At 58.8% G+C, this 22,203-nt stretch overlaps 1 protein-coding gene across 7 annotated transcripts; it reads right to left on the bottom strand.

Moving 5' to 3' along the window:
• Nucleotides 1-11: 11 nt before the first annotated feature.
• Nucleotides 12-21,822, bottom strand: CAMSAP3 (calmodulin regulated spectrin associated protein family member 3). 7 transcript variants are annotated; one of them, XM_028839071.2, is made up of 19 exons: nucleotides 21,525-21,822; nucleotides 12,652-12,905; nucleotides 11,796-11,918; nucleotides 11,618-11,713; nucleotides 11,375-11,407; nucleotides 10,345-10,392; nucleotides 9,949-10,087; nucleotides 7,289-7,428; nucleotides 7,109-7,202; nucleotides 6,972-7,026; nucleotides 6,737-6,810; nucleotides 6,319-6,388; nucleotides 4,749-6,216; nucleotides 2,950-3,089; nucleotides 2,544-2,854; nucleotides 1,669-1,768; nucleotides 892-1,004; nucleotides 656-774; nucleotides 12-565 (listed from the first exon to the last, which is right to left on the bottom strand). In XM_028839071.2, the coding sequence occupies exons 1-19, from the start codon at nucleotides 21,670-21,672 to the stop codon at nucleotides 260-262; spliced, it is 3,831 nt and encodes a 1,276-aa protein (XP_028694904.2). In that variant the 5' UTR covers nucleotides 21,673-21,822; the 3' UTR covers nucleotides 12-259. The 7 variants fall into 7 exon arrangements, with proteins under 7 accessions (XP_028694904.2, XP_028694907.2, XP_028694906.2 ...); XM_028839074.2 differs by having other exon boundaries at nucleotides 4,749-6,165; nucleotides 21,525-21,812; XM_028839073.2 differs by lacking the exon at nucleotides 10,345-10,392 and having other exon boundaries at nucleotides 21,525-21,812.
• Nucleotides 21,823-22,203: the final 381 nt, after the last annotated feature.

The raw sequence follows: 22,203 nt of genomic DNA, 5'->3' as shown, positions 1-22,203 counted from the left end.
CAAGGCTCAACTTCTCTTTAAATTATTTTATTCAAGAAGTGGGGGAGGACAGACAAGGGGACTGAGCTGAGCCCTGAGTCCCTGAACCTCCCAGCTCAGCCCCCACAGCAGGACTGGACTCAAAGTCAGAGGGTGGAGACTCCAGCCCCACCCAGACACGGCTGGGGACAGACAGGACCCAGGAATACCGACCGACTGTCCTCCGGGGGGGCGGCGGCCACAGCACACAGGGCCCGGCCCATGGACTGCCCGGGTGGGGCTATTTGGGGGTGCTGCCGCCCTTCTTGGGAGTGGTGGGTTTCTTGCCCTGCCAGAGGTGTCCCTGGATGGTGAAGGCATCGACGCTCATGGACATGGTCTTGGCGGGGATCTGGGTGAAGCGCTTGCGGTCCGAGTTGTACTTGTAGATGCCTTCCACCATGGCGGGCGTGACGGTCCGGGGCCCGTACCCCGCCAGCCGCGACAGCTCCTCCGTCTCCCCCGACAGCGTGTAGAGTGCCCGGAACTGGCAGCTCGAGTCGCGAAAGAGGATCAGGAAGTGGTTGGCCTTGCTTTTCTCGATTTCCTGGGCAGGAGTGCCGGAAATGGTCAGCCGGCCAAGCCAGGCCACCTACCCACCCGCCAGCCCCCAACTCCCACATGTGGGCGGGCTCACCTCCAGAATGCGGTTCTTCTGCGGTTCGTTCACCTTGCCCGCCAGGCAGCAGTGTGACAGGGCGTTGTGGATGATGAACTTGTTAGACTTGGCGCTGGGCTCCTTGTACAGCCGTGGACCTAGAGAGTGAGGCGGGGGCGGGGCGGGGAGGGGGGCGGCGGAGGACAGCAGGAATGAGCAGGGGCCATGGAGGTGGACACCTGTTGCTCCCCACATCACCCAGAGCCCCCGCTCACCTGTGTACTCGGGCACCGATGCTGGGGAGGAGGCATTGCTGCCATTTTCCCAGTCCCGTTCGCGGCTTCCAGGCAGGCGGCTTGGGGACATGAGACCCGACGGGGAGGGAGCCCTGCCGTGGGGGAAGGATGGGATGGAGGTGAGGTCAGAGATGGGAAGCTTCCCGAGGTGAAGAGGGGCCAAGGAAAAGAAGGGCCATGGCTGGGCATCATGGCTCACGCCTGTAATCCCAGCACTTTGGGAGGCCAAGGCGGGCAGATCAGTTGAGGTCAGGAGTTTGAGGCCAGCCTGGCCAACATGGTGAGACCTCATCTCTACAGGCACAGGTAACCCCGGCTACTCGGGAGGCTGAGGCATGAGAATCGCTTGCACCCAGAAGGCGGAGGTTGCAGTAAGCCAAGATTGCACCACTGCACTCCAGCCTGGGCGACAGAGTGAGACTCCCTCTCAAAAAAAAAAATGAAAAGGTGGGCCCCACACACTGCAGAGGAGGCGGTATACACTACAAGTCCATGCAGCGCCCCATCCTGTCCTCCTCCCTCAGGAACACCCGGCACTCAGGTGCACCGAGGCACACACTTGGGTCCTGTCTGCCAGGTACAGACTATCCCCCATGCACATGTGCCCACAGGCGTCCCTCCATCTCTTCATGGCATATCCATACTCTCGAGCCATACCGCCCTGTAGGTTCACCCAGATGCCTGCACACCTCCCAGGCTCTGAGAGGCCACCCAGCACATGACCCCCCCTCCCCCGGCCTTGCAGGCTGAACTCACCGAGACGTGGGCCTCTTCACCCCGAGGTTATTGTGGGCCTCGTTGGCCACAGTGGACAGTGACAGGGTGGACTGGGAATAGATTTTGCTCAGCCGAGAGCCTGGGGACAGAAAGTGCAGGTCAGTGCCCACCAGAAGCCCCCTGCCCTCCACAACACCCGGTCCAGCAGGCTTTGGGGGGAACACAGGAGGAGTCAGCCCTGCCCAAGACCCGTCGGCCCTCTGCAGCCCCCCAATGGAGGGCCCCCTATGAGGGAGGATGCTCTGCCCAGCAGGTGGTAGGGAGCAGCACTGGGTCAGCCCCTACTGGCAACACCTCACCCCATATTCCCAAAGGTTCTTATCCATTAAGCCACAGAAGAAAGACCCCTCACCCCACTGTACCCCACATCCCTATGGAAGTCTTTTTTTTTTTTTTTTTTTGAGACGGAGTCTCGCTCTGTCGCCCAGGCTGGAGTGCAATGGTGCAATCTTGGCTCACCGCAACCTCCACCTCCCAGGCTCAAGCGATTCTCCTGCCTCCGTCTCCCAAGTAGCTGGGACTACAGGCGTGCCACCATGCCCGGCTAATTTTTGTATTTTTAATAGAGATGGGGTTTCACCATGTTGGCCAGGCTGGTCTTGAACTCCTGACTTGTGAGCCACGTGCCTCAGCCTCCCAAAGTGCTGGGATAACAGGCATGAGCCACCGCGCCCAGCCCCCTATGGAAGTCTTTACCCAAGAGACACCCAGAGGCCCCCTGTCACCCCACATACCCGTCCCCTCCCTGTACCCCTGCTTACATCTCCCTCCCCCTCCCCCCTTACCCACGGGGGCCTCACCCAGTGAGCCCCGGAAAGGGCACTGGGCAGGCCCCGTCCCTCAAGGGTCCTCACCCAGCAGGCCGCGGGCTGGGCTTCGTGCCAAGGCCGAGTCATCACAGCAGCCAGAGCGAGGCCGGGGGGCCCTCCGCCCGCCCCGACCTGGGCCCCCGGACCCCGCAGCCCGGGGCCGCAGCACCTTATCGAGGTCGTCCATGAGCTTCAGCTGGGCCCGGCGCTCGTACTCCTGCCGTGTGAAGTCCCCCTTCCGGGGACCCACCTCCTCCTCGGCTGGAGCCCGGGCAGCAGGGGCTGGGGTCGCCATCGGGGCTACGGGGACTGCGGACACAGGTGGGGCTGGGCCAGGGGCCTCCTCTTGGGCCAACCTGCAGATCACAGGGAATCGGCATCAGAACCACTCACGGGGTCCGCGGTGGTAGACAGGCCAAGGAGCAGCCGACCTGGGCAGGCCCGGTCTCACCTCGCGGCCTCCTCCCTCCGCTGTTCCTTCTCCGCCTCCTGCCACTGCTTGCGCCGCCGCGCCTCCTCCACTCGCCGCTGCTGCCGCTCCAGCAGGCTGGCCCGCTTTTGGGCCATCTCATCCTCAGGCTTGTCTTCATCCTGGGGACAGATGCCGAGTCTAGCTAGCCACCCCCTCCCCCAGCATGGCTGGAGGCCCATCTTCCATCCACCCAGCCTGCCTGCCACCCACCTATGCTTTCGTTTTCATCACTGTTCTAAATACACTTAGTTGGTGCCTACTGTATGCACAGCCACACTAAGTACTGGGACACATACAGGGATGGGGCACACTGGGTGCTGCTCACATACGCAGTGCTTAACCCAATGGGGAAGACAAAGGCAGCAGAAAGCAGTGAGTGCCAGCAAAAGCTCGTGTTGGGCAGACACACTACACTGTGGGAGGACCCTGGCCTGGGCTTTGGACACCCAGGAAGGCTTCCCGGAGGAACTACCCTGTAGAATGATCAGAACTTAACTAGGTAGGCATACAGGGGTATGGAGCAGCACGTTCCAGGCAGATGCGACGGCTAGTGCTGAGGCCCTGAGGCTGGAACAAACCTATTGAGGGGCACGGAAGTACAGGGGGGCCAGTGTGGCTGGGACACAGAGCTGAGGACAGTGGCGCAGGACTAAGTCAGGCTCACACCTGTAATCCCAGCACTTTGGGAGGCCAAGGCTGGTGGATCACCTGAGGTCACGAGTTTGAGACCAGCCTGGCCACCATGGCAAAACCCTGTCTCTACTAAAAATACAAAAGTTAGCTGGGTATGGTGGCGTAGTCTTGTAGTCCCAGCTACTCAGGAGGCTGGGACAGGAGAATCACTTGAACCCAGGAGATGGAGGTTGCAGTGAGTCAAGATCACGCCATTGCACTCCAGCCTGGGCCGCAGAGCAAGATTCCGTCTCAAAAAATAAAAAATAAAAAAAAATGAGCATAGCCCAAAGCCCTGGGGAGGACTTTCATTCTAAAAGCAAGGGTAAGGGGAGCAGTCCACTGCTCAGTGGAAAATGGCTCGGGATGGAGGCGGGCAGCAGAGGCCAGTCGGAAGGTGATCCTAGGTGTCCAGATGAGACACGGTGGTGGCCCCAGCTGGGAGAGCCATGGGAATGGAGAGACAGTGGACACAGGGAAGGGCCAGGAAAGGAACGTGCTGGGGGTGAGGGGGTGAAGGAGAGGATGAAAAAGAAGATGCCCTGAAGATCCTGGTCTTGTCCGTCCATCTGTCCATCACCCACCCATGCAACCAGCCACTCATCCATCTGTCTATCCATCACTCCTCCCTGTTTCTCCACTCCTCCCCACATCTATCTATCCCCCTTGTCCGGCCACCCATACCTTGTTTGGGAGGGAGATGACTGGGCCAGCCCCCACTGGAAACCCCTCACCCCCAAACATACCTGAGGGCCTCACTCGTTAAGCCACAGAGGGAGGACCTCTCACCCCACTGCACCCCTACAGCCCCTTGTGGAAGTCCTAACCCAACAGACAACGTCAAATCCCATCTGAGGCCCCTGTTACCCCACATACCTGCCCCCCACCATGCAAATGTCCCTGTCCCTATACCCATGGAGGCCTTACCCAGCCACTCACACCTCTTCTGTCCACTCACACCTGGTTCCCCATCCATCCCCCACCCACCCACCCACCCTTCAGTAAAGCCCTATTCATCCAACAATGCATCTGTCCAGCACCCCCCACCCCCGCCCCAGGCCCAGGCCCAGGCCCAGGCCCCTCCAGCCACCTGCTCGGGGACTCACCTTGTAGAAGAACCCCAGCCCCGCCCGGGGCTCCCCCTCTGAAGACGCCTCCTCCTCCAAGGAATCCTCAGCACCAGCAGGGCTCCCGTCTCCCTCATCCTCGGCAGCGGGATCTGCCAGGCTGCCCAAAGGGATCTCGATGAGGCCTGGCCGGGCAGTCGGCTCCTCGGGGGGCGTCTCCTCTGCCAGGAGGATGGAAGAGCGCGTCTGTACGGGCACCTGGCTCGGCGAGAACTTGCGCAGGTGGGGGAGGCTGTCTACGTCGTGGGGTGGCGTGAGCACCCTGGTCAAGGGTGCCAGCCGCAGCTCCGCCGGCCGCGTGTGTTTCGGGCTGCGGGGTGACTGGCTGGGCCCGGGCCCAGGGCTGCGCCGGGTGGCTGGGACCCGCCGGGCGGGGCTAGGGGATGCAGCTTTGGGCCCTGTCGTGGGGCCAGGGATGATCCACGCAGCGGGTGGTGGGGCGGGTCCAGGGGCCTCCGGCGGGGCCAGAAGCCGCTGCTGCTGGTCCGTGAGCCTCTGCATGTCCCGCTGCAGTGAGCTCAAGGCGGCACTCAGCTTGCTGACCGCTCGATTGTATTCCCCCAGCCCCTCAGGGGGCACCGGGCCCAGGTCTGGCGAGAAAGTCACTGCCTTGGGCCGTGAGGTCGGCTCACCCTGGCCCTCACCCGCCGGCCGCTCCCCACCAGGGACTGAGCCTGGCTCGGCCTCCGCCTCTGCCTCCCCGGAGGCCTCCCGCGGCTGCACCTGCAAGAAGGCGCTTTTGCCCAGCCGCTGACGGTGTTTGGCAAAGATGGCCTCAATCCGTCGCTTCTGAGCCTCAATGGCTCTGCGTTTCTCCTCCAGCCGGGCGCCGAGCTCACTCATCTCCGAGCTCAGGGCCTCCGGCGGGGCCGGAGTGGATGTGGGGGACCCCGCTCCAGCCTCAGCCTCTGCCTTCACCAGCTGTTTCTTGCGTTCGGCAAAGCTGGTCATTTTCACCTCGGAGTTGGTGGCTGCTGGGGACGAAGCCACCGCCTTCGGGGACCCCTCGGATGGGGCTGGCAGTTTCGATGCCTCCCCCACCAGACAGGGAGATGGCTTTGAGGGGGTCTCGGGGTGTGGCATGTACACTGGTGCTTTGGTGGGCCTGTCGGAGAGTGGTTTGGAGGTCCCCTCAGGCAGGTAGGGGGAGGCCAGGGATGGCTTGGAGGGCCCCTCAGGGGAGTGGAGGTAGAAGCTGCCGTCGGCCGCCCCATCTGGGAGGAGCCGGGGCTCGGCACTGTGGATGATCTGCAGAGCCTCCTCGATGGTGGGCAGGTCACCAGGCTCCGGGGGTGGCTGGGTGGGGGTCCTGGCCGGCGCGGGGCGCGGGGGGCCCAGGCTGTCCGAGCTCACAGAGCGGAGAAGCACGGGGTCACCCATGACGACATCCACGTCGCTGTCCAGGCCAAAGGGGGTGCTGAATGACACAGCCTGGGAGAGGGGACGGCTGGGCGGCCGGAGGGAGGGGTCAGCCCGTGGGACCAGCCTTGGCCCCACCCCCCGCCCTAGCCTGCTCCACCCCCTACCCTGGCCCATGAGGTGCACTCACCTGAGCTGCCGGTTCCAGGCCTTGCCCAGGGCCTCCATATGGGACATGGATGGGGAAGACTTCAGGGAGCCTGGGGTAGGCGATGAGTGGTTACTATGGGGACCCTGGGGACCCTGAGTGGGGTCAGCCAGCATCTGGGGACAACCTCTGCAAGGTCACTGGTTGAGTCACTGATGGCTCATCATGTGGTCTAGTGAGACCAGAGGTTTCCAGAAACAGATACCCGGGGCCATTTGCTGTCACTACAGGGTACTGTGGGGCCACTGGGGAGGCCATTCTGGGGGTCACCTTGGGATGCCCAAGGGGGACCTGATGGAGGGGCTACTGGAAGGCTCACGAGGAGACAACATGAGGCCCACTGGAGCAGTCAGTGGATGGGGGGGTCCCCCAGGACAGAAGCCACCTACCCTCTCCTCACCTGTGGATCCTCGGAGTGGGGACTGGGGGCCACCAGGTGACAGGAGCGGGTGGCGGAAGTTGAAGACAGGAGAACTGTACAGAGACGTATTTCAGCCTCAGGACCCCCACCTCCTCCTCCGCCTCTCCCCAGGGGGTAGACATCAGCGTCGCCCAGCTGCGTCCCAGTGCCCAGCAGGGCAGACATGGCGCCGCCCACCCACATGCCAGAGACTCGCCCGGTGTGGGGACCGTACCTACTGCCACTGTTGTTCTGAGGTGGGGAGGCCTCAGTGCCCCGGGGGGAGGCAGCTGCGGGACACAGAAGAAGTTCAGGTGGGGTTTGGCTATCCCACCCACCCCCCACCCAGCCCCCAGGCCCCCAGGGCCTCACCGTGACCATCGGGCAAGTCCTTCACTTGCACGAAGTCGGGCTTGAGCACCTCAAAACACATGAACAACTCGGCCAGCAGCACCACCAAGTTGACCTGGAGGTGGGAGGCTGGGTCAGCAGACGGGATACCCCTGGCCCCAGACGCCCGCCTCGGGCCAGGAGGTCCCAGGATGGCCTTACCTTGAGCGGCGGTGGGACGTACAGCAAGTCCTCAAGGGACAGGGGGCAGCCACGAGGAAGGCGGGAGGCACAGAAATCCTGCACCAGCTGGAGGTTGTACAGGCTGTCCGCCACAGACATGGGGTCCTTCAAGCAGACCTCTGTGGGGACAGGAGGAGTGGGTCCCCGACTCTATAAGGAGGAAAACGCGGGCCCCAGGGAAGCCAGGGACCAGCAGCCCCCACACACGAAGACCTCCTATGAACCCAGCTTCCGCCAGGTGCCGTTCGAGAGGTGAATTTTTTTTTTTTTTTTTTGAGACTGAGTCTTGCTCTGTCACCCAGGCTGTAGTGCAGTGGCACAATCCCGGGTCACTGCAACCTCTGCCTCTCGTGTTCAAGTGATTCTCCTGCCTCAGCCTCCCGAGTAGCTGGGATTACAGGAGTGTGCCACCACACCAGGCTAATTTTTTGTAGTTTTAGTAGAAATGGGGTTTCACCGTGTTAGCCAGGATGGTCTCGATCTCCTCCCCTCGTGATCTGCCTGTCTCGGCCTCCCAAAGTGCTGGGATTACAGGTGTGAGCCACCGCGCCCGGCCGAGGTGAATTCTATGATAGACCATCCTTAGGCCAGGGGTCCTTAACCCCCGGGGCGTGGCCTGTTAGGAACCGGACCGTACAGCAGGTGAGCCGCAGTGAGTGTATTTACAGCCACTCCCCATTATTTGCAGGCCCGTCTGAGCCCCGCCTCCATCAGATCAGCAGCGGCCGATTTTCGTAGGAGATCGAACACTATTGGAACCCCGCATGTTCCAATAGAGGGATCTAGGCTGCACCCTCCTTATGAGAATCCAATGCCTGATGATCTGTCACTGTCTCCCATCACCCCCAGCTGGGACCGTCTAGTTGCAGGAACAAGCTCAGGGCTCCCACTGATTCCCCATGATGGTGAGTTGTAGAATTATTTCATTCTGTATTACAATGTATTAGATATAAAGTGCATAATACAGATTAACGTGCTTGAATTATCCCAAAACCACCTCCCTGCCTCCATCCGTGGAAAAACTGCCTTCCACAAAACCGGTCCCTGGAGCCAAAAAGTTGGCGACTACTGCCTTTGGCCTTTGCATCTTTCTAGAACACTCTCCCCCAAGACCTCAACTCAAAAAGCTTTTCCGGGCCAGGTGTGGTGGCTCATGCCTGTAATTGTAGCACTTTGGGAGGCTGAGGTGGGAGGATGTTTGAGCCCAGGAGTTCAAGACCAGCGTGGGCAACATAGCAAGACCCCATCTCTATTATATAATTTTTTTTTTTTTTTTTTTTTTTGAGATGGAGTCTCACTCTGTCACCCAGGCTGGAGTGCAATGGCGTGGTCTTGGCTCACTGCAACCTCCACTTCCTAGGTTCAAGCGATTCTCCTGCCTCAGCCTCCTGAGTAGCTGGGATTACAGACACCTGCCACCGCGCCTGGCTAAGTTTTGTATTTTTACTAGAGACAGGATTTCACCATCCTGACCAGGCTGGTTTTGAACTCGTGACCTCGTGATCCACCTGCCTCACCCTCCCAAACTGCTGGGATTACAGGCATGAGGCACCACACCCAGCCCTATAATTTTTTTTTTTTAATAAAAAGAAAAAAAGTTTAAAAAAAAAAAAAAAGTTTTTTCTCACCACCCATTGCTTTTAGGAGTACCCAGCATGCAAAAAATACTTCTGGGCCGGGTGCAGTGGTCTACGCTAGTAATCCCAGCACTTAGGGAAGCCAAGGCGAGCAGATCACTTGAGGTCAAGAATTCGAGACCAGCCTGGCCAATATGGTGAAACCTGTCTCTACTAAAAATACAAAAATTAGCCGGGCGTGGTGACATGTGGCTGTAGTCCCAGCTACTCGGGAGGCTGAGGCAGGAGAATGGCTTGAACCTGGGAGGTGGAGGTGGCAGTGAGCCAAGATCGTGCCATTACACTCCAGCCTGGGCAACACAAGACTCTGTCTCAAAAAAAAAAAAAAAAAAAGGCCGGGTGCAGTGGCTCAAGCCTGTAATCCCAGCACCTTGGGAGGCCAAGACGGGTGGATCACGAGGTCAGGAGATCGAGACCATCCTGGCTAACACGGTGAAACCCCGTCTCTACCAAAAAATACAAAAAAAACTAGCCGGGCGAGGTGGCGGCAGGCGCCTGTAGTCCCAGCTACTCCGGAGGCTGAGGCAGGAGAATGGCGTGGACCCGGGAGGCAGAGCTTGCAATGAGCCGAGATCCGGCCACTGCACTCCAGCCTGGGAGACACAGCGAGACTCCGTCTCAAAAAAAAAAAAAAGTACTTCTGGATAAACTTAGTATCTTTCTCCCCCAGCTAGAGCCATCTGTGAGGTCGGGAGTGTGTCTCTATTGTGGCTGGATCCCCAGTGCCTAAAACAAGGTCTGGCACGCAGTCCACACTCCATACGTTTCATCTGCTGCAGGAATGAATTCGTGGAAGCACAGAGAGGTTTATACACTTGCGTGAGGTCACACAGCTAATTGGGGAAGAGAGAGACACAAACTCAGGCCTGCCAATTCCGGAAGCTGCCCTCATGACCATGGCATCGTTACTGGTCTCGCGGACCTGGGGATAGAGGGCCTGGGGGCTGGGACTTAGGATATCCAGTCCCCTGCACAAGATCTGGTCCACGTCCATTTACTCACCCTCAAGTCGAAGCAGCTGGGGACAATAGCAGTGGATGGTGGCGGCCAGTGCGGCCCCACTGGCCAGGTCCTGGAGGCTGGTCACCGTCGGGAAGCAGGGGGCACGTCGTGCCACCACACGGTCCTTGCGGTATCGGATCTGCAGATGGGAGCCAGGTCAGGTGAGTGGCCGGGCTGGCCCCCCGGGTCAGCGGTCATGCAGGCTGGGCGGGGAGGCCTGGGGTTTCCGCCATGAGGGGGCGGGAAGCTGGGGGTCCCAGAGACAGAGTTGGGGGGCCAGCCTGGAGCAGGGGAGGGGCAGCGGCAAGAGGCAGAGGAGATGTCTTCAAGCAGCCAGGCCAGCAGCGGGGGCTGGGGACAGGGACTCCTGGGACCCCGGGGCGGGGGATACATTACCATGGGGGGTTTGCTCCCCGACTCCTTCAAACAGAAGGCAATTGCGTGCTGGGGGGAGAGGAGCAGCCATCAGCAAGGCGGAGGGATGCTGACCTGCTGGGCCCCCAAGCCCACCTTGGGGGGAGGGGGTAGCCCTGACCCTGGTCCTGAGCCCCGGCCGTCCAGCTCCCTGACTGCTCTGGCCGGCTTTGCGAACCCCAGCTCCTCCCAGCCCCAAGGGACCCCACAGAGTAGGGACCCCCTCTTATGCGGGAAGTCCTCCTCCCACAAAAGACCCAGGCCCCCAGCTTGGGGAGAGGATGCAGAGGAAGCGGGTAGGCAGGAAGGGAACCTCCCAACCCAGGCCCCAGGGTCGGGGGAAGGAGTGAGCAAAGGTGGGGACGCCAGCCAGCCCAAAACCTCCCCCACTTCCTCCTTGTTTATCTACTATGGGAGTAATTTATATGAAGCACAGAGAGGTTTAGATACTTCTGCAAGGTCACACAGCTCATTCAGGGAAGAGAGAAATTTCAACCTCTAGCTTCAGGGATGGGCCTCCTCCTCCCTCTCAAAGCTGGGATTTTTCTCTAGGGAAGCTGGGGATCTCAGGAAGGTTATTCTATCTTCTGCACTGGCTAGAGGGTGCCCTGCCTGCTAGGGTCAGGATCCACGTTTGTGATGGGCTGCAGGTCCCCCCTCCAGAAATTTATGCGGTCTCCCCACCTCGGTTAAGAGGGACAGGTTCAGGGGGTCCCACCCTCTTCATTAATGGGAACGGGGAGCGTTTGCCCTTCTGAATAACGGGAGGGGAAGTTCGTCCCCACCCATCAGTTTGCTGGGGAGGGGCCGCCTTCTCAGTTAATGGCCCAGATTCTACCCTTCTCGGTGCACAGAGGATTTCTCTGTCTCCCAGGACTGGGGTCCAACTTCCTTTGCTCACAGCTTGGGGAGGTATGAGAGGGCGTGCAGACAGGCAGGCAGAAACAGACATACAGACAGACAGAGCTACAAGCAGGGCAGGCAGACGGGGCGGACAGACAGCCCCACTTACAGGAACCAGCTTCCAGTACCAGCGCGTAGGGCACTGAGGCCAGAGAGGCAGAGAGGAGGGCAGCGGGTACCGGCACAGGGGACGGGTGGGGCACAGAGAGATTGAGAAAAAGGGGAAGAAAGAGAGAGTGTGTCACCTCTAGCCCCCTCCCCACTTCAGGAGTGGCCGGGAAGCACAGCCCCGCCCTGCCCTCCCAGATCTCCAGTCCCCCATCCTTCCGATGGTTCTATGCCCTGGCCTCACCGAAGGCTGCGCCTGGGCCGCCCCGTCTGCAGGGGCTGCTGGAGAGGCTCGCTGGGCCGCTTCCTGCTCTGTCTTCTCCTGCAGCCGCCGGACGGTCTAGAGGGCAGGGAGGGGGTCAGTGGTCTGGCCACTGGACAATGCTGGTCCCTGAACCCACCCCGGGCCCAACCCCACCTACCGTGTCCACCCAGAAAAGCAGCTTGTGCTCCAAGCTGGTCAGGGCCAAGGGACCTGGCAGGGTCTTTGTCCACTCGAAGGCAAAGGCAGCCATGAGGGCATCAATGACAGCTAGGTGGGCTCCCTGTGGGGGCAAGGGCTAGAGGGTGAGACCCGAGAGCTGCAGGGGGCGCACCTTGACCCCCAAAGGCCTGGGAAAAGGAAGAACCTGGAGATGGAAGGGACTTGATGGGGGGTGGGGCTTGAGAGCGTGGGGCCAGTGGTTCATGGGTGGGGCCTTAAGGGAGGGAACTAGAAATGGGGTCCCGGAGGAGCCACGCACAATGGGCGGGACTTTGAGGTCAGATGCTAGGCCTTAGGATAGGGTGGGCTGTGTACGCAAATCCTCAAGGGCCAGAGTGGCGCCTTTTTGGGGAGCTGGGTTTGATGGGAGGGGCCAGGCTTGATGGGAAGATCTTGAGGCGAGGAGCCAGGGCTGGGGGTCAGAGCTAGACTTAATGAACAGCGCTCGAGGGGAGGAGCCAGGACTGGTAGGAGGAGCTAGGTTTGATGGACAGAGCTTAAGGGAAGGCGCCAAGAGTGATAGGAGGAGCTAGGTTTGATTGACAGAGCTTAAGGGAAGGAGCCAAGACTGGTAGGAGGAGCTAGGCTTAATGGTAGCGCTTGAGGGGAGGAGCCAGACCTGGTGGGAGGAACTAGGCATAATGGCTAAAGCTTGAGGGGAGGAGCCAAGCCTGATGGGAGGAGCTAGGCTTAATGGACAAAGCTTGAAAGGAGGAGCCAGTCCTAGTGGGAGGAGCTTGGGGGAAGGAGATGAGCATGGTAGGCGTGGTCTAACAGGCAGTGGCGGGGCCTACCATGAGAATGGGCTGGTGCCTCAGGTCGGCCTCGCGCACCGGGCGCTCGGGCAAAGCAGGCACTGTGCCCCTCCGCGCCAGCAGGGCCAGCAGTGCAGAGGGGTTGGGGGGTGTCTCAAGCTGTGGCAGCGCCTGGCGCCAGGCTCTGCAGTAGAGCTCGGCTGAGAGCAGCAGCCGTGTCACCGGGGGCTTCACATGCTCCTGCGCGTACTGGTCGGTATAGAAGGGCTCCCACAGCTCCGGGGGCACGTGCTCTGTGGGGGCATAGAGGGGAAACACAGGGGTCAGGGTCACCAGATACAACACACACACACACACACACACACACACGGTCAGGGTCACCAGATACAACACACACACACACACACAGGGTCACCAGATACAACACACACACACACACACACACACACACACACACACAGGGTCACCAGATACAACACACACACACACACACACACACACACACAGGGTCACCAGATACAACACACACACACACACACACACACACACACACACACAGTCACCAGATACAACACACACACACACACACACACACACACACACACACAAGGTCACCAGATACAACACACACACACACACACACACACACAGAGAGAGACCACATGGCCCGGATTAAGAGTGGGTCTGGACCAGGGGGGAAGGCATTGGGAAGGGAGAGAGGGAATCTGGGAGGAGAGTACAGATGTGCAGGAGTTTGCTGGAGGAAGGGGTGACGGCGTTGTAGACAGAGGGGCCTGCAGATGCAAAGTCCAGGAGGTGGGAGAGAACACCGTGCCTCAGGGTGCTGACGGGCACTTAGAGTGGAAAGGAGGGGAGGCTACCCCCAATCCCAGGCCAGCTGGACTGGCTCTTGTAGGTCCCAGGAAAGACAATAACATCGGCAATCCTAAGAGCCTTCCTGCACTTGCCAGTGTAGACTCACTGAGCCTTACGTCAACGCTAGGAGGCAGCCAGGGCCCAACTGGCAACCCCCATGTTACAAAGGAGGAAACTGAGGCACAGAGAAGGAAAGTCCCTTGGCCCAGGCCAAACAGCTCTTCAACGCCAGGACTGAGGTTAGACCCAGCAAACTGGACGCCGTCTCTCAGCCTTGCAGGCAGGGTGAGATGAGTAGGGGGGCACATGGGTGAGCAGGGGAGGTGGGCACACCACAGGCACATCAAGGGAGTTGAGTGATGTAAACCTGGTGATTGAAGGGAAGAGGCAAGGGACAGAGAGGGAGATGGCCGGGGCCTTGCTGGGTCTGAGGGGGAAGATGGAACAGAGGAGGAATGACTGAGGTGGGATGCAGGAGGAATGGGAGGTGAAGGGGTGAAATTGAGGACATGCTTGAGGCAGATTATGTGAAAGGCTGGGGCTTAGGGAGATGGTGAAGTCACATCATAGAGACAGCCTAAGGTCCCTAAATAGGACAGTGGGAAGAGGCGTGAGGAAGTCCCAGGTGGACGGTGGCCTGGGGGCAGAAATCCACACAGGACCGAGAGTAGAGAGGAGAAAGCCAGGAGGGCCTGGCAGGGGTCAGGGAAGAGATGACTGAAATCAACAGCAGGGAACCCGTCCAGCTCTTGTTCTAATCTGCACAGCTTTTGTGTTGTTTTTTTGGAGATAAGAGTCTCTCTGTCGCCCAGGCTGGAGTGCAGTGGCGCAATCTTGGCTCGCAGCAACCTCTGCCTCCTGGGTTTGAATGATTCTCCTGCCTCAGCCTCCCGAGTAGCCGGGATTACAGGCGCGATGCTGCCATACGGGGCTAATTTTTGTATGTTGTAGAGACAGGGTTTCACCATTTCGGCCAGGCTGCTTTTGAACTTCTGGCCTCAAGCGATCTGCTCACCTCGGCCTGCCAAAGTGCTGGGATTACAGGCGTAAGCCACCACGCCCAACCTGCACAGCTTTCTCTGTTTGAGTTTTTGCTGGAGTGCAGTGGCACGATCATGGCTCACTGCAACCTGCAACTCCCAGGCTCAAGGGATCCTCCCTGCCTCAGCCTCCTTAGTAGCTAGGACTGCAGGCGCATGCCACCACACCCAGCCAATTTTTAAATTTTTTGTAAAGATGGAAGTCTCATGATGTTGCTCAGGCTGGTCTCGAATTTCCTGGCCTCAAGTGATCCACCTGCCTCGGCTTCCCAAAGTGCTGGGATTGTAGGGGTGAGCCACTGTGCCCAGCCTTGTTTTGTATATTGGGGTTTTGTGTGTGTGTTTGAAAGAACAGAGTGGGGGCCGGGTGCAGTGGTTCACGCCTGTAATCCCATCACTTTGGGAAAACAAGGTGGGCAGGTCTTTTGAGGTCAGGAGTTCAAGACCAGCCTTTGCAACATGGTGAAACCCGATCTCTACTAAAAATACAAAAATGAGCTGGGCGTGGTGGCGCATGCCTATAATCCCAGCTACTCGAGCAGCTGAGGCAGGAGAATCACTTAAACCTGGGAGGCAGAGGTTGCAGCCAGCTGAGATCACGCCACTGCACTCCAGCCTGGGTGACAGAACAAGACTCTCACAAAAAAAAAAAAAAAAAGGAAAAGGAAAAGAAAAGAAGAGGGCGAGGGGGGGTTCTAGTGCTTCAGAACATACTTTTTTTTATTTTTTGAGACGGAGTCTTGCTCTGTCTCCCAGGCTGGGGTGCAGTGGCTGGATCTCAGCTTGCTGCAAGCTCCGCCTCCAGGGTTTACGCCATTCTCCTGCCTCAGCCTCCCCAGTAGCTGGGACTACAGGAGCCCGCCACCTCGCCCGGCTAGTTTTTTGTATGTTTTAGTAGAGACGGGGTTTCACCGTGTTAGCCAGGATGGTCTCGATCTCCTGACCTCGTGATCTGCCTGTCTCGGCCTCCCAAAGTGCTGGGATTACAGGCTTGAGCCACCACGCCTGGCCCAGCACATACTTGAACGTGACTCCTCCACCCGTGAGGACCCAGGCACTCTTAGCTGCCTTCCGTCCCTCCCTGTCCTGGCTCCTTTCCCACCTTCTAAAACCACATTGGACCGTCCCACTTAACGCGCCACCTGCATACAGACTTGGGCCTTCTTTTTGCCCCTCCTATCTTGGCTCCTTGAAAGAAGAGGTATTTCAGGCTCACTTCCTCCCTGCCCTCCCAGCCCCGCTCTAACTCTCCCTCAATTTCCCTGAGCTCGGTGCTGCCCTCATGGCTTCCAGCCTCCCCAAGGCCAGCAGGGACCTCCGAAGCATATCTGTGGGCCCATATCTCGCCTGGGCTCTGTGCCCAGCACCTCCTTCTTCCAGAAACCTTCCTCCCACAGGCGTCTCCTTGTAAATGGACGTGCCCCACCCCCACCCCAGGCCACCCTACCCCGTGACAGCTTCCAGGGCCACCTGAGGACTGCAACTGCGGCAGCCCCAACCATGAGCCCCCCACTGTGCCCTGGGCATCTCCCACAACTCTCAACATCTCACCCACACCTCCCCTCCTCCCTGCCCCCAAGGCAGTGAGAAATCACCTTCCCTCCCTTTCTTTACGCCCTCAACCCACATTTAATGCATCCTTGGCTTTCAACCTCCTGACATCTCCCAAATCCAAACCCTCCTCTCTATCACCCCAGCTCTGGGCACAGCTTGCTCCCACCAGCAAAATCACACGTGTTTCTTTCCTACAGGACTTCTCAGGGCGTTTAAGATGAAAGACAAACAACACACACCAAAACCTTGAGCGAGGGCTACACTGACATGTATCAGGCACTTATTATAGACCGATGTTCTTCCACCTTTGTATCACTGGTACTTGGGGCTGGAAAATTCTTTGTATTCAGGGGATGCTGTCCTGTACCGTACACTGTAAGACATTTAGCAAAATCTCTGGTCTCTACTTACCAGACGTCAGCAGTACATTCCTCCCGAGTAATGACAACCAAAAATATCGCCAGACACTGCCAAATGTCAATTAAGTGTCAAAATCATCACCAGTTGAGAACCACTTCCTTATACTATAAACTTATTTTCTTTTTCTTTTTTTTTTTTTTTTGTGAGACAGTCTCACTCTGTCACCCAGGCTGGAGTGCAGTGGAGCCATCTCAGCTCGCTGAGACCTCTGCTTCCCAAGTTCAAGCGATTCTCCTGCTTCAGCCTCCCAAGTAGCTGGGACTACAGGTGTGCGCCACCACGCCCAACTAATTTTCATATTTTTTAGTAGAAATGGGGTTTCACCATGTTGACCAGGCTGGTCTCGAACCCTGACCTCAAGTGACCCACCCACCTTAGCCTCCCAAAGTGCTGGGATTACAGGCATGAGCCACTACACCTGGCCCCACTTTCTTTTTATTTATTCATTTATTTTATTTTAGAGCTGGGGGTCTCACTATGTTGCTCAGGCTGGTCTTGGACTCCTGAGTTCAAAGGACCCTCCCACCTTAGCCTCCTGAATAGCTGGGACTACAGGCATGTGCTACCACAGCTGGCTAAAATGTTTACTGAGCATTATTTACAGCAGAACACTGCTGTCTGATAGAAATACAGTGTGCCCAGCCTGGCCAACATGGTGAAACCCCATCTCTACTAAAAATACAAAAATTAGCCGGGCGTGGTGGTGCATGCCTGTAATCCCAGCTACTCAGGAGGCTGAGGCATGAGAATCACTTGAACCCAGGAGGTGGAGGCTGTGGTGAACCAAGATCGTGCCACTGCCCTCCAGCCTGGGCCACAGAGCAAGACGCTGTCTCAAAAAGAAAAAAAAGAGAAATATAATGCATATAATGTGAGCCCACATAAGCCGTCAAGTTTTCTAGTAACCACATTACATATGTACAAACAATAAGAATTTAGTAATATACTGACCCAAGACATATCCAATTCTTATTTTAACATGTAATCAACATAAAAATATTATTAATAATATATTTTACACTGGTTTTTGTTGTTTGTTTTTGTACCAAGTCTTTGGAACCCTGAGTATATTTTACATTTACAGTGCATCTTGGTTCAGACTGACTACATTTAAGTGACTCAGAAGCCACCTCTGGCTGGTGGCCACCATACTGAATAGCACAAGTCTACAACATAGCTAGGATGGATGGGTGGGTGGGTGGGTGGGTGGGTGGATGGATGGATGGATGGATGGATGGATGGATGGATGGGTGGATGGATGGGTGGGTGGGTGGGTGGGTGGGTAGATAGTTGGATGGGTGGGTGGGTGGATGGGTGGGTAGATGGATGGGTCGGTGGGTGGGTGGGGAGGCGGGAGGGTGGGAGGATGGGTAGGTGGGTGGATGAGTGGGTGGGTGGGTGGATGAGTGGGTGGATGGGTGGATGAGTGAGTGGGTGGGTGGGTGGGTGGATAGATGGATGGGTCGGTGGGTGGGTGGGGAGGCGGGAGGGTGGGAGGATGGGTAGGTGGGTGGATGAGTGGGTGGGTGGGTGGATGAGTGGGTGGGTGGATGGATGGGTGAGTAGGTGGATGGGTGGGTAGATGGATGGATGGGTGGGTGGGTAGATAGGTGGGTGGGTGGGTGGATGGATGGATGGGTGGGTGGGTGGATGGATGGGTGGGTGGGTGGGTAGATGGATGGGTGGGTGGGTGGATGGGTGGGTAGATAGATGGATGGGTGGGTGGGTAGATAGGTGGGTGGGTGGGTGGATGGATGGGTGGGTGGGTGGATGGGTGGGTAGATAGATGGATGGGTCGGTGGGTGGGTGGGGAGGCGGGAGGGTGGGAGGATGAGTAGGTGGGTGGATGAGTGGGTTGGTGGGTAGATGAGTGGGTGGGTGAGTGGGTGGGTGGGTGGATGAGTGGGTGGGTGGGTGGGTGGATGGATGGAAGATTGAGACAGGGTCTCACTCTGTTGCCCAGCCTGATGTGCAGTGGCATGATCATAGCTCACTGTACCCTGGAACTCCTGGGCTCAAGCAATCCTCCTGCCTCAGCCTCCTGACTAGCTGGGACTACAAGAGCATGCCACCACACCCGACCATTTATTTATACCGTGACCTTCCCTGCATCCAGTCATTGAATCCTTACAACACTTATTATTATATCCCTTGTACAGATGAGAAAACCAAGGCCTGGAGAGTTGAGATAACGTGTCCAGGATAAAAACGTCCAACATGAACTCAAGTTTCCCTCACACATCACGCAGCTGTTCTGAAGGCATAAGGAACCGTATGGGGTGTTTCCCAAATTTGTTTAACGTGGAACCCTTTTTTTTTTTCTTTTTTTTTTTTGAGACAGAGTCTCACTCTTTCACCCAGGCTGGAGTGCAGTGGTGTGATCTCAGCTCACTGCAACCTCCGCCTCCCAGGTTCAAGGATTCTCCTGCCTCAGCCTCCCAAGTAGCTGGGACTACAGGCGTGCGCCATCACATCTGGCTAATTTTTTGTATTTTTAGTAGACACGGGGTTTCACCATGTTGGCCAGGCTTGGAACCCTTTCTTATCTAATCTCCGAGCTTGTGTTCCGCTTTTATTTCTGCACAGCCTTCTCACACCTGTGCCTGGGATTTACCAGAACTATCCCTTCCTCTGAGCCATCACTGTTCTCACAGGGCCACTGCATACCTGAATTTGTCAGTTCCCAACATGGTCTGTGGCTCCCCAGTACCCTTGGATCCACAACCAGGGACCTGAAGGGCCGTCCTCAGTCTCACCAACCTCCAACCTCCCTTATCTCCCACCGCCACCCCGGGGACCTGCATCTTCTTCTCTGAGAACTCCCTGCCAGTCCACACTCCGAGCCTTTGCCCACACGTCTCTTCTCCGTGTCTAACTTCCATGCATCCTTCCAGACTCAGATCTTTCCTCCTGTGGGATCTCTTCCCTCCTTGGAAGATTTCAAGAATTTCCTCCCCCAGGCCCTGCTGGCCAGCTTCCCTATGATCTGGTTTCCTGCCCATCTCCCTCCGCCCCGTATCCATCCCCTGCCATCTCCTCTACACCCTAAGCGCTCAGCCCGGCACCTGATAGGCATCATACCGTCAAGAGTCCCCAGAGCTCATGAATCTTGTAGAACTCTGCTCCCATTTCCTTCAGCCCCCCTCCTCTTTTTAGGGGAGCTGAACAGGGAACAGATTGAACTTGACCCTCAGGGTAGAGGCAGCCACTGCCATGTGTCACACAGCAGAGGAAGCTGGGTCAACAAGAACAGAACTGGGTGAGTCAGGGCACTGGGAGCTCACCAACACCCCTCATCAGAAGTTCGCTTTGCTTTCTTCAAAATGGGATAATTTCTACTCTGATTCCTGGCCAGGGGATAATGGATAACGTTAATATTATTCATCAAAATATACCACCGCCAATCACACCAGCAGCGAGCATCTGTTTCGCACGTATCGCGCGCCCCATGCCACGTGAAGGATTCTGTGGTCACTATGGCTTTTTAGCCTCCCAGCAACCTTGTAAAGGGGTAACTGGGGTCTCCATCACCGGAGCAGTGCTGTATACATAGTAAGTGCCTCTGCTTCACAAACACTTGCAAAATGGATAAATCAGGGAACGAACGCCTTCTTTTACAGAAGGGGAAACAGAAGCTCAGATAATTGGAATAATTCGCATTCTGGTGCAGCTGGGATTCACATTCAATTCTGACTCTCCACGTTGAGTTCTCTACAGCCTCGTAACCTTGCGAGTGAGGGGCTGGGGCTGGGGCTGGGGCTGTGGCTGGGGCTGGGGCTGTCCTGGCTGTCCAGTCCCCAATCTCTTTCTTCCTCAAGCAAACATCTGCAGGCAGGTAGACCCCCGAGTGGGCCATGCATGCATGGAAAGGAGCAGACAGAGAGAGAGTCTGGGAGAAAGAGGGACAGGCTGGGGCGGAACCAGGAGACGGACGGACAGCTGTCACCGAGACCCACACCCAGAACAGGTTGATCTGGGAAGGCCAGGGAGAGGGGGGATGGGCTGTGCCAACACCAGTGGGCAGAACCACTGGGAGAAAAGGGTGTCCCCCCCCACGGCTCCCCGCTGTAAGGCCCAGACCTTAATTAACCCCTGTCTTCTCCAAGGCCAGGCCCTGACTCCCAGCTCTGGCCTGGGGTTGTGAAGCTGCCCGAAGCCGGGACTGAGTGTGTCCAGGGCCTCTAATCCCGGGGACCCGGGATTACAGCATCCTCCCCATTCGGGTGGCTCGGGTTCTCAGGCAAGCGGGCCTCGGGGAGGGAGTGAAGGATCTGCTCTAATGGCAGAAGGCCCCGCAGCCGGAGGGGGGGGTGGAGGGGCCCACCCCGGGCGATCTTGGACTAGCCATTTCCCTTCGGCTGGGCTCGCCAACCTCCCCAGTAAAACGGGGCCATAAGTCACAGCTGCCAGGCGCTGGAGGGGGCTATGGAGGCGAAAGAGGGGGTTCCCAGAGCTCCACGGTCGCCGCCCGCAGCGCGGCCAGGGCCGACGCCGGGTGTGTGTCCGGGCCTGGGGGTCGTGCGGTGGTGGAGACCGGAGCACTTGAGACCTCCCAGCGAGGCCGGGGTCTGGGTCTCCAGGGTGTGTGGTGGGGGGGAAGAGACCGAGGCGGAGATCCTCGCAGGGGCGTGATGTGTGTAAAAGAGAAGAAGGCGTGCAAGGGAAGGCCCCGGGGGTGCGGGAGGCGGGAACGAGAGGTCTGCACGGGGAGACCCCACCCGGCCAGCCCGCAGACCCTGCCCGGCTCACCTGGAGGCTTGGACGCCGGGGACCCCCGCGCGGAGCTGGGCCGCCGGCCCCACCCCCACCGCGCTCCCGCAGCCGGCGGGGCAAAGTCCACCGCCCGGGCCGAGCAGGAAGCTCGGAGGCCCCGGCGCGGCAGGGGCCAGAGCTCGGGGACCCCCGGCGGCCGGCGCTATTGTTCCCACGGCCCCCGGCCTTCCCGGCCCAGCGCCCCGCCCCCCCCCGCACCTGCCGCGCCCGGCCCGCCGCCCCCCACCCCGGTCGCCCGAGCCCCGGTACCTGCGCCCCCGAACGCGGCCCGCAGCACCCACGCCAGGCTGGCCGCCGCCTTGGCCCGCGAGAAATCGTACTGGTCCAGCGACTTAATCTCGGGCACCAGGAAGGTCCTCCGCAGCGGCCCGGGCCCGGGGGGCGCCGCCTCCACCATGGCGGCGCCGGGGCTGCGGGCGCCGGGTCCGCGCTCGGACTGGGCTGGGCTGGGCTGCGCCGCGCTCGCGCCCCGGGCCGGGCCCGCTGCTGCTGCCTCTGCCGCTGCCGCCGTCGCCGCCGCCGCCGCTGCTGCTGCTGAGCCAGGTGCGGCCGCTTGCGCTGGCGACGCTGCGTCGGGCCCGCCCCGGGGAGGAGCCCAGGTGCGCCCCGCCCCCGAACCCGGACCCGGACCCTGGCGCGCCCCTGCGCCCCGCCCAGATCCCTCACTGCAGGGTCAACGGAGCAGCAGGGGCGGGTGGGGGGGGGCCTGGACTGCGGCGATGGTGAAGGGAGCTTGCGGACTGTGTGTGTGTGTGCGCGCGCGTGTGTGTGTGCGCGCGCGCCTGGCGCACTGGAAAGGATTAGGGACCCTCTGTGTGTGCCAGCCCCCGTGTCTACCCTTAGGCATAGGAGCTCCTGCACGTGCTTGCAATAAACGCCGGGCCCGCAGGCAGCGTGTGATTGGGTGCACCTGTTTCTGATTATGTTG

Source organism: Macaca mulatta, chromosome 19, assembly GCF_049350105.2.
Source record: "Macaca mulatta isolate MMU2019108-1 chromosome 19, T2T-MMU8v2.0, whole genome shotgun sequence".
NCBI lineage: Eukaryota > Metazoa > Chordata > Mammalia > Primates > Cercopithecidae > Macaca > Macaca mulatta.
This window is presented reverse-complemented; position numbering and strand designations above follow the sequence as displayed.

Bases quoted from the DNA above. Each gene is read 5' to 3' on its own strand.
- CAMSAP3 (XM_028839071.2), bottom strand. From the start codon at position 21,672: ATGGTGGAGGCGGCGCCCCCCGGGCCCGGGCCGCTGCGGAGGACCTTC. The intron at 12,906-21,524 runs GTACCGGGGCTC...ATGCCCCCACAG, and splicing joins GGCCGCGTTCGGGGGCGCAG to AGCACGTGCCCCCGGAGCTG. The intron at 10,088-10,344 runs GTAATGTATCCC...TCCCATCTGCAG, and splicing joins CGGGGAGCAAACCCCCCATG to ATCCGATACCGCAAGGACCG.